This window comes from Mesoplodon densirostris, chromosome 18 (genome assembly GCF_025265405.1).
Source record: "Mesoplodon densirostris isolate mMesDen1 chromosome 18, mMesDen1 primary haplotype, whole genome shotgun sequence".
Lineage (NCBI taxonomy): Eukaryota > Metazoa > Chordata > Mammalia > Artiodactyla > Ziphiidae > Mesoplodon > Mesoplodon densirostris.
Genome location: NC_082678.1, coordinates 63,456,179 through 63,473,576, shown reverse-complemented (window position 1 = coordinate 63,473,576; position 17,398 = coordinate 63,456,179). Strand labels below are relative to the sequence as shown.

The 17,398-nt window shown below is 41.5% G+C and overlaps 1 protein-coding gene across 1 annotated transcript in view; it reads left to right on the top strand.

Moving 5' to 3' along the window:
• The window catches only part of TOM1L1 (target of myb1 like 1 membrane trafficking protein), a 38,955-nt gene that overhangs the window by 16,768 nt on the left and 4,789 nt on the right, over nucleotides 1–17,398 (top strand). The window contains exon 8 of the mRNA XM_060080941.1: nucleotides 16,907–17,040. Within this exon, the coding sequence (XP_059936924.1) occupies nucleotides 16,907–17,040 (134 nt within the window). The remainder of the gene's footprint in view (nucleotides 1–16,906; nucleotides 17,041–17,398) is intronic.

The following is a 17,398-nucleotide window of genomic DNA, read 5'->3' as shown; positions in this document are numbered from 1 at the left end:
GTATTATTTCTCTAAGATGTGAACATCAGATTGTCTATTCGGCCCTCCTAATGTATGTTTTATTTCAACAATTTTTTATTTTAAAATTTTATTTCAATTTTTATAATAGTTCTTTCATGGATATGCTTTCCCCTTTTGTCTTTCTAAGGATAGTAATTATTTTTATTTATTTATTTATTTATTTATTTATTTATTGCCATACGCCGGCCTCTCACTGTTGTGGCCTCTTCTGTTGCGGAGCACAGGCTCCGGACGCACAGGCTCAGTGGCCATGGCTCACGGGCCTAGCCGCTCCACGGCATGTGGGATCTTCCCGGACCAGGGCACGAACCCGTGTCCCCTGCATCAGCAGGCAGACTCTCAACCACTGCGCCACCAGGGAAGCCCAGTAATTATTTTTAAAGGTGCTTTTCCATTTGCTCTGTGGATTCTCTTTCCTTGGGTACAAGTTCTTTTGTTCATCACCTCTTTCATTTCATTTCTCAAGTATCTGGATAGACTGGTGATAGTGAGCTTATTTTTGTGTGAGATCCCTGACAGCTGGTCTGCATTTCTGTGACCCAGCTTGCCCATGCCAAGTGGAAAACACTGTTACTGCAGCTTGTTCTTAGTACTATTTCTGAGTATTTCTGCGTTTGCTGCTGTTTTCAGAGTATGTAGCATTGGCACGGGATGATGCTGGGTGGGTTATGTTGGTAGCTGGTCTTCTGAGTTATATGCTTCCTATTTTTCCTGGTTGCTACCAACGACTGGAAACAGTGCCCTATGTCTCTGTCCCAAGCATTGCTCCCACCTAGGCACAGATGCTTCTGCCTCAGCTGTCTGGTCTCACGTGGGGAGAGAGGCGTGAGCACAGGTTGTCTTGTCCAGTTGTCTCACTACTGCACCTCAGCTGTTTGCTAGCTGCCCCTCATACTGTCTTCTTCTGGCTTCCACAGTCTCTGGTCCTGGAGCATCCTTCATTTCCTTCCATGTCCTGTGGCAGTGCTCATTGTGGGCAGTCTTGAGTGTCCTGGATTGTGCTTTCCCCTAATCCAGGGGTCAGCATGCTGTGGGCAGTGGGTTATATGCAGGCTTCGGTTGTCTGTGAACTCAGAATGGGTTTTACATTTTTAAACGATTTAAAAAAAAAAGAAAAGAAAAACAGGTCATTTCTCAAGCTATATCTATGCCAGCCTACCTCCAGAGACCACGAGGGGGTCAGACACACCCCTCAAGGAACCCCTTGCCACCCCCCACCCACTATCAATGGATTTGAGTTTGTGGTATCCCTCAGGTGCACAGAGGGTTTTAAACCACAGCTTGGGAGCATCAGGTTCCAGGAGAAGGGTGGCAAGATCTGGTCTGCACAGGTTATTGCGGACTTGATATGCCATGCCTGAGTGGGCTTAACCCAGGTGGCAGAAGGAAGCCATTAAAGGGATATAAGCTGAAGGACTGCATAACCAGATAAAACTTCAGAAAGATTCCTCTGGTGAACACTGAGATGACAGATTCTGGGGGAAGCAAGACACAACTCTTGGAAACAATTTAAGACAGCATTTCCCACTGGTCTTATGTTGTATACTCTGTGGGGAATATGACATCTGTGGTCAAATAAGTTCCAAAACCAACTGTTTACTGTATTTCTCCTCTTGGAGGGTCAAAAAGTTCATTAGTATAGTAAAGGCTCTAAGAGTCTTTTTTTATTAAAGTATAGTTGATTTACAATGTTGTGTTAGTTTCAGGTGTAGAGCAAAGTGATTCAGTTATATCAATACATATATATGTATGTATCTATATTCTTTTATTTGATTCTTTTCCATTATAGGTTATTACAAGATATTGAATATAGTTCCCTGTGCTATACAGTAAATCCTTATTATCTATTTTATATATGGTAGATATATTTTATATATCATCCTAATTTATCCCTCTCCCAACCCCTTCCCCTTTGGTAACCATAAGTTTGTTTTCTACATCTGTGAGTCTGTTTCTGTTTTGTAAATAAGTTCATTTGGACTATTTTTTAGATTCCACATATGAGTGATATCATATAATATTTGTCTTTCTCTGTCTGACTTACTTCACTTGGTATGATCACCTCTAGGTTGCTGCAAATGGCATTGTTTCATTCTTTTTTTTTTGGCTGATTAGTATTCCATTGTGTGTATATGTATATACCACATCTTCTTTATCCATTCACTTGTTGATGGACACTTAGGTTGCTTCCATGTCATGGGTGTTATGAATAGTGCCGCTATGAACATTGGGGTGTGTATCTTTTTGAATTAGAGCTTTCGTCTTTTCTGGATATATGCCCAGGAGTGGGATTGCTGGGTCATATGGTTACTCTATTTTTAGTTTTGGAAGGAACCTCCATACTGTTTTTCCATAGTAGCTGTATCAGTTTATATTCCCACCAACAGTGTAGGAGGGTTCTATTTTCTCCATACCCTTTCCAGTATTTATTATTCGTAGATTTTTTGGTGGTGGCAATTCTGACCAGTGTGAGATGATACTTCATTGTAGCTTTGATTTGCATTTCTCTAATAATTATCAATGTTGAGCATCTTTTCATGTGCCTATTGGCCAAATGTATGTCTTTTGATTGGGTTGTTTGTTTTTTTGTTATTGAGTTGCCTGAGCTGTTTTTTATATTTTGGAAATTAAGCCCTTGTCGGTCACATTGTTTGCAAAGATTTTCTCCCTGTCTGTAGGTTGTCTTTTTGTTTTGTTTATGGTTTACTTTTCTGTGCAAAAGCTTGTAAGTTCGATTAGGTCTCATTTGTTTATTTCTATTGCCTTGGGAGACTGACCTAAGAAAACATTGCTACAATTTACATCAGAGACTGTTTTGCTTATGTTCTCTTCTAGGAGTTTTATGGTGTCATGCCTTATGTTTAAGTCTTTAAGCCGTTTTGAGCTTATTTTTGTTTATGGTGTGAGGGAGTGTTCTAACTTCATTGATTTACATGTGACTGTCCAACTTTCCCAGCACCACTTGCTGAAGAGACTGTCTTTTCTCCATTGTATATTCTTGCCTCCTTTGTCAAAGATTACCTGACTGTAGGTGTGGTGTGACCTATGTAGGTGTGACCGTGGGTTTATTTCTGGGCTCTCTTTTCAGTTCCATTTATCTATATGTCTGTTTTTGTGCCGATACCACACTGTTTCAGTTACTGTCACTCTGTAGTATTGTCTGAAGTCTCCAATGGTTATGCCTCCAGCTTTGTTCTTTTTCCTCAGGATAGCTTTGGCAATTCTGTGTCTCTTTTGGTTCTGTATAAATTTTAGGGTTATTCTAATTTTGTGAAAAATGTTATGGGTAATTTGATAGGGATCACATTAAATCTGTGGATTGCTTTGAGTAGTATGGCCATTTTAACTATATTAATTCTTCCAATCCAAGAACATGTGATATCTTTCCATTTCCTTGAATCATCTTTGATTTCTTTTATCAGTGTTTTATAGTTCTCAGCATATAAGTCTTTCATCTCCTTGGTTAGGCTTATTCCTAGGTTTTTTTTTTTTTTTTTTTTTTGATGCAATTTTAAACAGTATTTTTTTTTACTTTCCCTTTCTGACATTTCATTGTTAGTGAAAGAAATGCAACAGATTTCTGTGTATTAATCTTGTTTACTGCTACCTTGCTGAATTCATTTATCAGTTTTAATAGTTTTCGTGTGGAGTCTTTAGGGTTTTCTATATAGATATCCTCTTGTCCACATATAATGACAGTTTTACCTTTTCTCTCGCAGTTTGGATACATTTTATTTCTTTTTATTGTCTGATTGCTCTGGCTGTGACTTCCAATACTGTGTTGAATAGAAGTGGTGAGAGTGGGCATCCTAGTCTTGTTCCAGAATTTATTGGGAAGGCTTTCAGCTTTTCACCATTTAGTATTATGTTGGCTGTGGGTTTGTCATAAAATGGCTTTTATAATGTTGAGATATGTTCCCTCTCTACACGCTTTGGCAAGAGTTTTTATCATGAATGGATGTTGAATTTTATCAAGTGCTTTTTCTGCATCTGTTGAGATGATCATGTGGTTTTTGTCTTGTCTTTTGTTGATGTGGTGTATCACATTGACTGATTTGCATATGTTGAACCATCCTTGTGAGCCTGGGATGAATCCAACTTGATCATGGTATATGGTCCTTTTTACGTGTTGTGGGATTTGGTTTGCTAATATTTTGTTGAGGATTTTTTACATCTGTACAAAGAGTCTTTAACCCAAAATTTACAGACTTTTTGACGAAAGAATATCTATTTGCTAAGTATCTGTTAATATCCTATAGAACATCCGAGTAATATGCATTGAGAAATAAATCAGTATTTTGGATCAGTGGTTTTAAGTGTATTATTTTTAAGATATTTTACTTAGGAACGTTATATCATTTTGCTAATGATTCTTATGGTTCCTGGCCTTGGGCAAGTCATTTACTATCATTGGACTTAGTTTCTATATATATAAAATGAAGAGCTAAGATAAGAGCTTAGCTCTTCATTTATACATCCAGGTTATGAGGAGATTAAAAAGAAAATTAATCATAGAGTTCCTATGTAGTAATCCCTTTTTAAAAATCCACAATCGAAGGCATTCACAGATATAAATTTTGTGACTCATGATGTTAACAAGCATGTTAAGCTAAAATTTAAAAAGTAAATATCAAAGTAAAAGGGTATGTGGCAGATAATATTTTTCAAAAATGGACATGGCAATACTCCTAGTTCCACACAGTCTTCCCAGCCTTTCAGAGCTCTCAAATGAAGTGACAGGATTTTTCTCTCATGTTTTTATCCATCTGTGGCAAACAATCAATCCTTCAGTAAAATGTACACTGAACATCCCATTCAAATATGTGCATCCAGTTTTATTTGATGCCATCCTGGAGTGCACTGAAATGCCTTTTTGTGTCCAAGTCTTTGGGTACAGATGTTTGGTTGAATTTTGCAAGGATAATGCTGATTTGCTGGTTGCTGTTTTGATGCCAGAGCTTAGGGTTGTGTGTTGCCTTGAATAGTAAAGAGACTTGAGCTGTAAATCAACATTAGAACGCTACTCATGGCCAATTCAAGTTGAATGGTTCTGGCCCCATGTCAGTTTGTTTATGGAGCCTATTGAATGTGTAACCTTAATTTTCTCTCTTAACGCTTTTTGTTAGTGACTAATAGAGAGCTGGTGTGGGGAGCACTGTTTTTAAATTCTTTTGACAGGTATTTGAACTTTTTCTTGTAATCTAAATAAACTCATAAAAGAAAACTATTTCTCTACTCACAACACTTCAGACACCAGATCTGAAGTTTCTTCCCTCACATTAAATCATTCAGGCACTAGCTACCCAGAGACAGTACAGACCCCATATGGTAAGAGGCTTAGTCCCACAAGACTGACCCCACTTCAGACACCAATCACAAGTAGTGGGTCCCCAGGTTATCCACATTTCTGTCCCATTTTGGCTACAAGTCAAATCAGGGGTCCCCGTGATTCCCTCCTCAGGTTCAGTAATTTGCTAGGATGGCTCACAGAATCCAGGGAAACACTTTACTTACCATTGATACAGATGATAGCCAGATGAAGATGTCAAGTGAAAAAATGTACAACCTGAAAGTTTTTTTTTTTTTTTTTTTTTTGCTGGGCTGGGTTTTCATATTCGGGCTTCTCTAGTTGTGGCATGCATGCTCCAGAGTGCGTGGGCTCAGTAGTTGTGGTGTGTGGGCTCTTTAGTTGTGGTGTGTGCATTTAATTGCCCCACAGCATGTGGGATCTGAGTTCCCCGATCAGAGATCGAACCCGCGTCCCCTGCATTGGAAGGTAGATTCTTAACCACTGGACTACCAGGGAAGTCCCTAAAAGTTTTTAATTATGTTTTATTTGGTGGACAAAACTGAAGACTTAAGCCCAAGACACAGCCTCTCAGATAGCTCTAAGGTACTACTCTGAAGAAGCAAGGGAGGAGCCAGGATATATAAGAGTTTTTTTTAACAAAGACCAGGTAGTTGGAACATCAAAAGATTACTGTTAATGAAAGAAAACCAGATATCTCAAGTTAAAGAAGTTAGTGCTTTTCTATGTTTGCACAGATACAGGAGTCTAGGCCCACTGAAGTCATTCCTTTGATATACACCTCAGCTATCTGGGGCCAGCATCCTATGCTTTCTCATCCTCACTTTCCTCAGGGTACACTCTTGGGGGGTGGCTGCAGAGGCTGACTGCTAGATGGTGGGCATCCTGTTTCTATCTTGAGTTCCTTCAGGGCTCACCATCGGGGAGGCTGTAATGTGATGGCTTGATGGCTGCAACATCCTTTGTTTACTGATATGGCAGGTGACATTTTTCCATTGTTGACAAAGAATACATACAGCAAGGTGTGGAAGGGTCCCGAGCACAGGAGCTTCTGTCCCTGTGGAGTTGGAGTTCACCACCTTCCCAGCATCTGAATGTGTTCACCACCTAGAAGCTCTCTGGACCCAGTAGTTTAGGGTTTTATAGAGATTCCATTACAGAGGCATGATTTATTTAATCATTGGCCACTGGTGATTAACTCAACCCCCAGCCCCTCTCCCCTTCCTGGAGGTTGCAAGTTTCAACCTTCTAATCACAGGGTTGGTTCCTCTGGCAGCCAGCCCCCATCCTCCAAGAATCACCTCATTAGCATAAACTCAGGCTTGGTTGAAAGGGGCTTCTTATCAATAACGAAAGATGCTTCTCTCATCCTACTGCTCTGGAAATTCCCAGGGTTTTAGAAGCTCTGGGCTAGGAACTGGGGATGAAGACCAAATATATACTTCTTCTGTCACAATATCCTGTCCCACTATGGTCAATCTAAAATAATGTGATGGAATCTAAAAATGAAACCAGCAAAGATAGACTATGGAGAAATAAAGTAATTCTTTAGTTTGTACTTTTTCAGAGGTTTTCTCACAACTGTGTAAACCAGCGGTCCCCAGCGTTTTTGGCACCAGGGACCAGTTTCGTGGAAGGCAATTTTTCCAGGGACTGGGGCTGGTGGGGGGATGGTTTGGGGATGATTCAAGCACATTACACTTATTGTGCACTTTATTTCTATTATTATTACATTGTAATATATAATGAAATAATTATACATCTCACCATAATGCAGCATCAGTGGGAGCCCTGAGCTTGTTTTCACTTGCCACTCACTGATAGGGCTTTTTTTTTTTTTTTTTTTTGTGGTAAGCGGGCCTCTTACTGTTGTGGCCTCTCCCGTTGCGGAGCACAGGCTCCGGCTGCACAGGCTCAGCAGCCATGGCTCACGGGCCCAGCCGCTCCGCGGCATGTGGGATCTTCCCGGACCGGGGCACGAACCCGTGTGCCCTGCATCAGCAGGCGGACTCTCAACCGTTGCGCCACCAGGGAAGCCCACTGATAGGGTTTGGATATGATTCTGCAAGCAGTTGATTTATTATGGTCTCTGTGCAGTCAAACCTCTCTGCTAATGATAATCTGTATTTGCAGCCACTCACCTGCGCCAGCATCACTGCCTCAGCTCCACCTCAGATCATCAGGCATTAGATTCTCATACAGAGCAGGCAACCTAGATCCCTCGCGTACGCAGTTCGCAGTAGGGTTCGTCCTCCTATGAGAATCTAATGCCGCCACTGATCTGACAGGAGGCGGAGCTCAGGCAGTAACATGAGCGACGGGTTGCGAGTGATGGGGAGCGGCTGTAAATACAGATGAAGCTTCGCTCATTTGCCCGCTGCTCACCTCCTGTTCTGCGGCCGGGTTCCTAACAGGCCACAGACCGGTTCCAGTCTGTGGCCTGGGGGTTGGGGACCCCTGGTGTAAAATCTACAGATTAGTGGAGCTAGGGCCCCCAGATAACACTGGCTTCCTGCCTAGCTTCCCCATGTAACCGGAGGGGCTTTTGGAGGCTTCAGCATGAGCCTGGTGGGGGGTCATCAGAGTTGGGGTAGTGGGCAAGATGGGAGGCATTGAGGGCCTAGGAGCATTACAGGGCATACAGAGTTTATCTGTAAAGAAGTACTAAAAGTATCTGAAATCCACTGTGATAGTTGTGAAACAGACACTGTTTTTTCCCCGAACTAGCTAATAACCACTTCTTTTCTTTTAGCTTGTTAGAATAATTTACCTCCTCTTCCCCAAACTCCTTTGAAATGACAGACAAAGTATGAAAATAAGAATAAATTCCAAGGATTACAGGAGAGCCTAGACAGACCATCAGGGGACTAGAAGAGTGAGAATATTCAGAGTCCAGTAATGTAGGTGGGATCAGCCAACTGAGGCACACACAGCCCCAGGAGAAAGAGACCCTTACTGTGTGACTTTCCTCAGAAGAAGCCTATAGTAACCTCAGAATCAGAGTAAGATTGGATGGGCCTGAGGCACTCACGTGGACATGAGTCTGTCTTCTGCTGTCCCAACACTATAACTCCAGGAGCAGGGAACTTCCAGTGTCACTAATAAGACCAGAGAAAAGGGACTTCAAATAACTTGTGGTTTCCAAGAGAACATGGGACCTCAGCAGTCAGAAGAAAAAAGAAAAACACTCACTAGGGTTTTTAAACTTTGAAGGCAGAGAGTCTCATCCCTAGAGATGATAATGCAGAAAGGCTGTCAGAATTCTCAGGAAGAATACGTAGTTTCCTTCTCTCCCTCCAAAGGTGAGGCTTCTCCTTCTCCTTCCCATTTTCCTTTGTGGGGCTGAGCTGCTTTTTCTAACTTTTTAACTTATATAACAAAAGGAAAGCTTTGTTTTCAGTACTACTCACAACCAGCACTTCTGACACCAAATGTATGGGTGTTTTGCCCACACTGACTGATTTTCTGATGCCAGCTAGGTGTCTTAAAATTAAATTCACTTCCGACATTAAGTACTCAGAGTTAGCATCAGATCCCACAGGTTAAGGGCTCGGTCCCACAAGGCTGCCCCACTTCAGATGCCCTTTGCAAGTTTAAGTCTCCCATACTTCTGACCAACAGGCTATAAACTGGGGGTTCCCACACCCCTCTCCTCAGGTTTGATAATTTGCGTGAATGGCTCACAGAACTCAAGGAGACAATTACTTATATTTACTGGTTTATTATAGAGGCTATTACAAAGGATGCAGATGAAAAGCCAGGTGAAGAGGTACAAAGGGTGAGGTCTAGAAGGGTCCCAAACACTGAAGCTTCTGTCCCTATGGGGTTGAGGTGCACCCCTGTCCCAGCACATGGGTATGTTCACCAACTGGAACCCTCCGGACGCCAAAGTTTATGGATTTTTATGGAGGCTTCATCAAGTAGGCATGATCAGTTAACTCTCATCTCTAGCCTCCCTTCCATACCCAGAGGATGGAGGATAGGGCTAAAAGTTCCAAGCTTCTAATCATGTTTTAGTCTTTCTGTTGATCAGCCCCCAACCAGGAGCCCATCAAGAGTTGCCTCATCAGAACAAAAGATGCTCCTATCACCAGGGAAGTTCCAAGGGATTTAGGAACTCTGTCAGCACTGGGCGCTAAAGATCAATATGTATATTTCTTATTTCGTATATAGGTCGTAGCCATTCAGATGTCCCAGCTGCATCTCAGTACCTTGTTCGGGCCCCAGGCTTTGTCTCCTGCCTCTCAGGGTTATTAGAGATTGACAGATGGGTGCCTTTCGGGCCCTTGTGCCTTTATTGCCTCTCATATCTTTGGATCCTATTTGGATTTAGCCTTTGATGACTTCTCATGCTTTCTTGAAAGTTTAGGCATGCACATTAAAACATTTTAATATTGTATCTAATATTTTTAGGTATTTTGTTGTCAAAAATATTTTCAGGATATTGAGTACAGTGCTGTGTTGAAAATCAAGAACTATATAGCTTTTTTTTTCTTTAATTGAGGTAAAATTCACATAACATTAATAAAAATGTTAAAACATTTTAAAACATAAACATTAGATTTTATGTTAAAACATAAAATTAATCATTTTAAAGTTTGCAGTTTAAAGTGTACAATTTAGTGGAATTCATGTTCACAGTGTAACCATTTCCTCTATTTAGTTTCACAACATTTTCATCATCCCCAAAAGAAACCCTATACCCATTAAGCAATCTCTCTCCCTTCCTGTCTTTGCCCAGTCCCAGGCAACCAGTTATCTGCTTTCTCTTTCTGTGTATTTATTTACCTATTCTGAATATTTCATATAAATGGATTCATAAAATATGATTCTTTCACTTACTATAATGTTTTCAAGGTTCAACCATGCTGTAGCACATTTTATGGCCCAATATTCCATTGTATGGGTACACTATATTTTATTTATTTATTTATTTATTTATTTATTTATTTATTTATTTATTTATTTATTTATTTATTTATTAGTTGATGGACATTTGAGTTGTTTCTACCTTTTGGCTATTGTGAATAGGTGCTGTGAACATTCATGTATACGTTTTTGTTTGAATACCTATGTTCTTTTGAGTATATACCTCAGAGTAGCATCACTAGGTCATATAAAAACTCTATGTTTAACTTTTTGAGGAACTGCCAAATTTTTTTCCACAGTGGCTGCACCATTTTACATTCCCACCAGCAACACACAGGGTTTCAGTTTCTCCACTTCCTTGCCAACACTTGTGGTTTTCTGGAGTTTTTTAGCTACGTAGTAGGTGTGAAGTGGTATCTCACTATAGTTTTGATTTGCGTTTCCCTAATAACTAATGATACTGAGCATCTCTATAGCTTTCTAAAAGGTAGACCAGATCATGTTGTTCCTTGCTGGAAACCCTTCAGTGACTTCCCGTTACACTTGGAATAATACCCACCTTTCTTACTCTGGCCACAAAACCTCTCCCAGTCTGCTCCTGCCCACCTTTCCTTCCATAGCTCATGTGTCCTCGGTCCAGCCACAGCGACCACCTTCCTATTCCCTGGACACACTGAGTTCGTTCTTGCCGGGGAGCTGTTTCACCCTTGACTCTCATGCTTCCCCTGTCTTCTAATGACCAACTTTTTCTCATCATTCCAACTTAGTATGTTACCTCCTCGGAGGGGTCTTCACTGGCTCCCCGGTCTAAAGTCAGCACTTTCTTTTTCACCCCCTTTTCATTCTCTCCCCAGCACACTGATGCTTTTCCTGCATGTTTGTGCAGCTGTCTTTGTCTTCTAGAATGGATGCTTCACAGGCTTGTCCTGTTTACTGCTCAGGTTCCGCTCCCAGAGCAGTGCTGCACAATGTAATCATTCAACAAAAATATCTTTAATAAATTAATGGATTTTCCCTTGATTTTATGTGGTTTAAAATTAAAATCTTAGGACTTCCCTGATGGCGCAGCAGTTGAGAACCTGCTTGCCAATGCAGGGGACACGGGTTTGATCCCTGGTCCGGGAAGTTCCCACATGCTGCGGAGCAACTAAGCCTGTGTGCCACAACTACTGATCCTGTGCTCTAGAGCATGCAAGCTACAACTACTGAGCCCATGTGCCACAGCTACTGAAGCCTGGGCGCCTAGAGCCCATGCTCCGCAACAAGAGAAGCCACTTCAATGAGAAGCCTGCACACCGCAACGAAGAGTAGCCCCCACTCTCTGCAACTAGGGAAAGCCTGTGCACAGCAACGAAGACCCAATGCAGCCAAAATTAATTAATTAATTAATTTAAAAAATAAAATTAAAATCTTTATCCTTGGTATCAGTTAGAGATTTTCCCTTCATTTATCTTTTTCAGTTGTATGGCTGCTTGTCCAAATAACATTTAGTAACAATTTATACCTTCTCCACTGATTTCAAATACCTCTTTATCATATTCTGTATTCTAATACAAGGATGTCTTTCCAGAGGCTGTTCTCTTGGTTTGATCTGTTTGTCTATCCCTGTGTTGGTATCATACTATTTAAATTGCTCTGTTTTCATGCCTTTTAGGGCTTATCAGTGAAACAGATGGCATGCTCCATTTGGGTAATTTGAAAAGAATTTAATCAAGGTATTGTTTATTTAGTGAGATACCACAGGGCTCAGAGAAACCACAGGAGCAAGTTTGTTAACCTGGGCTATTAGCTAATACCCCTAGGCATTAATAGGCAAGAAGAAGCTTTTGCCAGAACCCAGTGGGCAGAATATGAGGAAGGCAGCCTTGAGAGTAGTGGTGCCTTTGGTGGAAGGAATGAAGATAATAAATATCCAGACCTCACTCTCCTTCGCCCTCCCATTTCCTCCCTGTGCATCCTGTGGGCTGAACCCAGTCAAAAGCTAGAGGGCAGGGGACCTGGTGGTATGCCCGCTACAGGCCAACCCCCAGGGCACACAGCAGGGCAGAGTATGGATGGTGGATCTGGAAGGCAAAAGAAAGGTGTGCAGCCGGTAGGAAAAGTCTCCGCTCAAAAATTTCTCGGCTCTTCTTGTACATATACTTTACCAGTGATCACAGTCTTATATTGCAGTTTGTTAACATTAAAGGCATTTCCTGTTTTGTCTGTTGGCGCATACCTTCTGGCAGCTGTTCTGTTTATTTGAAATGCGTTGTCTGTTTCCTTCTGTCTGAAATCTGGTATACTTATTTGGAATCCCCTATCTGGTCCTCCGAGCGGTTAGATCCCGAAGCCCTGCTTATTCTCAGAGCTCCTTTCTCTTTGTTAGATTCTTAGGCAATACAACTATTTTGGTGAAAGACACCTTTCCCAACCACTATGTTGCTCCTGGACTTTGAACTTCATTAGGGGCAGAGACAGGATTTCTTTGAGCTTGCCAGAGTGGTGTGCGAAGATTCTGAGGCCACATCTAGTCTATGAGTATTGCGATGAGTTAAAAGTATCTGTTCTGGTCACAGTAATGAAATGTTGCTGCACGTTCTTGCATTTGTTTTCTAGGCGTTGTGTACTTGTCTCTGAATCACCTTACTCTTAACCTTGAGTGGCTCACCTCCCATTTTAGTCTTGTTTTTACCTAGACGCAGTAGGACAATGAAAGAAGAGAATGTTTTAGGCTTCTGTAGAAGAAAGTGAGCTCCAATTTTGAAAGCCTAGACAAAAGCCTTACTCTAACTTATTAGAGAAGTTTCAAATCTTGTGAATCTAAAATTTTGTCCTGTGAGAATAATTGGTAATGAGTTGAGAAAAAAAACCTGAGAGTAAAATAAAAAGTCATCTGCCCTGAGTGCTCTTACTGTCTTTCCCATTCAGAGACCTGTAAGGTGTTAAGAGCGGAAGGGACTTTCAATGCCATTAAGACCATCTCCCTTTACAGATGAGGCTACATATTCAGAAAGGGTATGATTTGTCCACACCGTGGCAAGCGAGTGATGGAGCTGGAGTGGGAACCTTGTCCTCCTGAGGCTGTGTTCCAGTATAGCACTTGTTTCTCATTTTGAACCCAGGACTGACTTTCTAGCAGAGGTGGCTAACTTATTGTCTGTTCATGTGGGTATATATTAGCTCCTGAGCTAGAGTGGAAGCAACTTGAAGGCAGTAACCAAGACCTCTACCTATAAATCCATACAGCTATGCACATTTAGAGTGTATGTTTTGTGTACTGAGTGAGCTTATCAAATGTCTGTTAAGTTGAATAGATTGATTCTCTGTTGAAGAAGTAATGATTTAGGGCAAAAGAAGGGCTCAGGAGTTACTGAAGATGTTTACAATATTTAGTTGGGAAAAAGAGTTGGAAGTTAATGATTTTTTGGAGGATTATGTTAACAGTTAACTTGCTATTCATTCAACAGAGGCCTGTAAAAGAAAGAAGAAACTGTACGAGCAAGTTATGCTGAGGAATGTTTGGTTTCATGGTGAGCGGGGGCAGTTTTGGTGTTGAGTATATAGGGACGTTCTCGGGGTCTCTTGCTGTCTTGATAGGAGGTCCTGGGAGAGAGATGTGTAATAGCAGTAGTGCCAGACGTTATTATTTCCAGAGAAGGCTGTTAAGCAAACACATTTCTTCCTTTTATTACTTTTTCAAGGGATATGTTCAGATACTTTTGTTTTTCTTTTTATTGAGTTGCCCTGTGTTGGTGAATGTGGGACAGTTGCAGTTGAAGTTGAAAGTGTGGAAGAATCTTCTTCCTTAATTCCTGAATGCTCTGCGAAAGAGTGGGAGCCATCTGGATGTCAGAAGAGGAAGCTCTTAATGAGCTCCTTTTTGTTTTGCTCCAAAGACGTTTGAATTGATTGTTAGAATCCCTTTAGCTCAGAAGCCTGCCTGGGCTTTGATATGGTGTAAAGGGAGGCGATTCCAGGGCCTCTGTGATGCGCATATGCACCAGCAGCTGTTCCTCCCGTATTTTAACTCGTGCCCCCTTGCTCCCCACATCCACAGCCCTGCAGGTGCCTGCTGTGGGGAACTTCTGACCCATCCTTTTGGTCCATGGTACTTGGTCTGTGCTGTTTCCAGGTGGCTTGGCCCTCCTCTGAGACAGACATTAATTGCAAAGATCAGAGTGGGCTGGCTTTTGAAGAGGTTTTTCAAATTCTGCTTTGCAAACCTGTGAGAAATGTGGTGCTCCTTTCATGTTTCTATTCCATCTGTCTCTTGAGAGGGCAAAGGGACAGTCTTCATGTGACCGGGGGCTGTTGACGTTGGCTGCAAATTCGTTTCAAATTACTTTCTACTTTTGTCACAGGCATCTAACAGCCATTGTATTTCCTTGATCTTGACATTGTTCTAGCAAGGCTGCCAGTGAGCAAGAAGGAGAACTGTTCTGTACACTAACGCAGAACAGAGGTAAAGTTCTCATTCATCATGGGGTTATAACCAAATGCTTCTTAGTTTTTTCCTTTTTTTAAAAAAAAAATATTTATTTATTTTGGCTGCACCAGGTCTTAGTTGCGGCATGCAGACTTCTTAGTTGTGGCATGCATGCCGGATCTAGTTCCCTGACCAGGGATCGAACCCAGGCCCTCTGCATTGGGAGCGCAGAGTCTTATCCACTTGGACCACCAGGGAAGTCCCAGGAATGTATAATATTAGTTTGCTAGTTAAGCTGCTAGTGACACCTCCTTAGGCAACCATAATACTTTCATTGACTACCCTGTTTGCCATACGTGGGTTTCAACTGCATCATTTTCTATTCTAACAACCCTATAAGATGGTTGTTATCCTTGTTTTATAGATAAAAAAGTAAACTGAGGCTGAGTTTTAACCATATCCTGTATCAGGTATGTAGATGGGAGAGACCTTTGGTCCACTGAGTCTAAAGTCTCTCTTTGTGCTCTACCAGGGGACCATAAATAACTCAAATTTAGCAACCACCTGACTTCATTTTACTAGGATATGGCCACACCCATTTGCTTACATATTGTCTGTGGTTACTCTCACCTTGGCAGAGTTGGGTAGTTGCAACACAGGCTTTGTGGCCTACAAAGCAGAAAACATTTCATATCTGGACCTTTAAGAAAAAGTTTGTCAACTGCTGCAGACAGTGACCACATCATTAGCAACCGGGACAGTTTTTCTGGTTGCACAATGCGAGTATGAAAACCTAGAGTCTGTCATCTGTCTCACTTTTTTTTTTCCTTTCCCTTTTCTTCTGTCTTCTAAATATTTCTGTTAAGATTTTGTGGAGGTATGGTAGCCTTTACCTCTGAGTCTAAATGCCAGCTAGTAGTGGTTTAGTTTATTTATTTAGAGATTTCCTGTTGGAAATCTTGTGATAGATTGTTTGAGATTCTAAACGGTTTTGTGAAGTGTAAGTTTTTCAGCAGGTCTTTCTTTTTTTTTTTAAGTCTGTCTTTCTTGAGGGAAAAGATCAGATAATGTAATAGTGCTATGATTTAGCAAGTTCTGCTGCTTTCATTTTGAAAGGGGAGCTTCCCTGTGTTCTTGCCTGATGTTAATGTATTATTATATGGACAAATTCTAGCCAGGGTGGGTTTGAAGGAATATTAATACCAGTTTTATGCTCCTCAGGCTTACTGGAGGTTTGCCTAAGAGAAAGTAAGTTGTTAAGATAGCAGTTCTCAAGTATCAGTGTACATAAGAAACACTTTGAGATGCTTGTTAAAAAATGTAACTTCCCAAACTCTCAGCCTAGGCAATTCTGGGTCAGTAAGTCTGCTGTGGGTGCCTCTGATGCTTATGAGAAAAAGCTGGTTCGGGGAGTGGAGTCCAGGCAGTGATTCCAGGCAGTCCAAATAAAAATGGCATTGATGACTAGTTGTTGTTGTTTTTTTTTTTTTTTTTTTTTTTGAGGTACGCGGGCCTCTCACTGCTGTGGCCTCTCCCATTGCGGAGCACAGGCTCCAGACACACAGGCCCAGTGGCCATGGCTCACGGGCCCAGCCGCTCTGCAGCATGTGGGATCCTCCTGGACTGGGGCACGAACCCGTGTCCCCCGCATCGACAGGTGGACTCTCAACCACTGTGCCACCAGGGAAGCCCAGATGACTAGATTTTTAATCCTGCTTCAGTTTACCTTGGAATGTGATGTTGTAACTATAAACGTTACATGTTTAAGTAAAACATAACAAGAAAATTATACTGCTATAACTGCATTTTAACTACTTCTTTCTTCTATTACCACAAATAACAACAGTAGCATTTTATGTTTTATGTAGTTCTTTATAGTTATATAGTCCCTCATTATATACATTTCATGTGATTTTCTGTCACCCCTTGAGGTAGATGTGGCAAGTAGTATATTTTTCACTTGTCAAGTGAGTAAACAGATTTAGAAAACAAGTGATTTTTTTTTCCCTAACATAGCACAGCTAATAAGTAGTAAACCTAGAATTCCTGTACACCACTTCTGATTTCTAGTCCAGCATTACATGCAATGTACATTATTATCCTTATGATGCCCATTTTGATTTTTAGAGGAAAATATTGTTCTGATATCCCTCATAGAGAAAGGATGAGCTATCCATAGTTAAATACTTTGGTAATCTCCCATAGGTGACTCACTGTGGAGGTGGTCACAGTAGTATACAAATTGGCAAATCAGTTGTTTTTTTAGCATTGAAGAAGAAATCTCTCTCCTTCTTTGACAGAAACTTTATAAGACAGGTCGGGAGATGCAGGAGAGGATCATGGACCTGCTCGTGGTGGTGGAGAATGAAGATGTCACTGTTGAGCTAATTCAGGTGAATGAGGATTTGAATAGCGCCATCCTTGGATATGAGAGGTGAGCAGTGGCACGCCCTCTCCCACCCTCCTCCAGTGCCAGTTTAACCTCCAGGTACTCAGTGTTCTTAGAGTGCCTACAGGTGAGCACTCAGAAAGATCAGGAACAAGTTCTGGACATGGCTGCCTTCCTCCCAAGATAGGGAATCCTGGTCCTGCTCTTCTGGGAGTGTGTGATATGGCTTGCAGGAATGAGCGCGGGCCTGAGCAGTGTGAGGGGCATTCATGGGCAGTGTAAGCAATGCTCACATACTGCCCTGTGAGCAGGGCCTGGATCTTAATCACGGAATGTTGTCTGCACTGAGCACATCGTAAGCTCTCAAACAGACCAATGCTATAAACAAAGTGTCGTAGTGAAA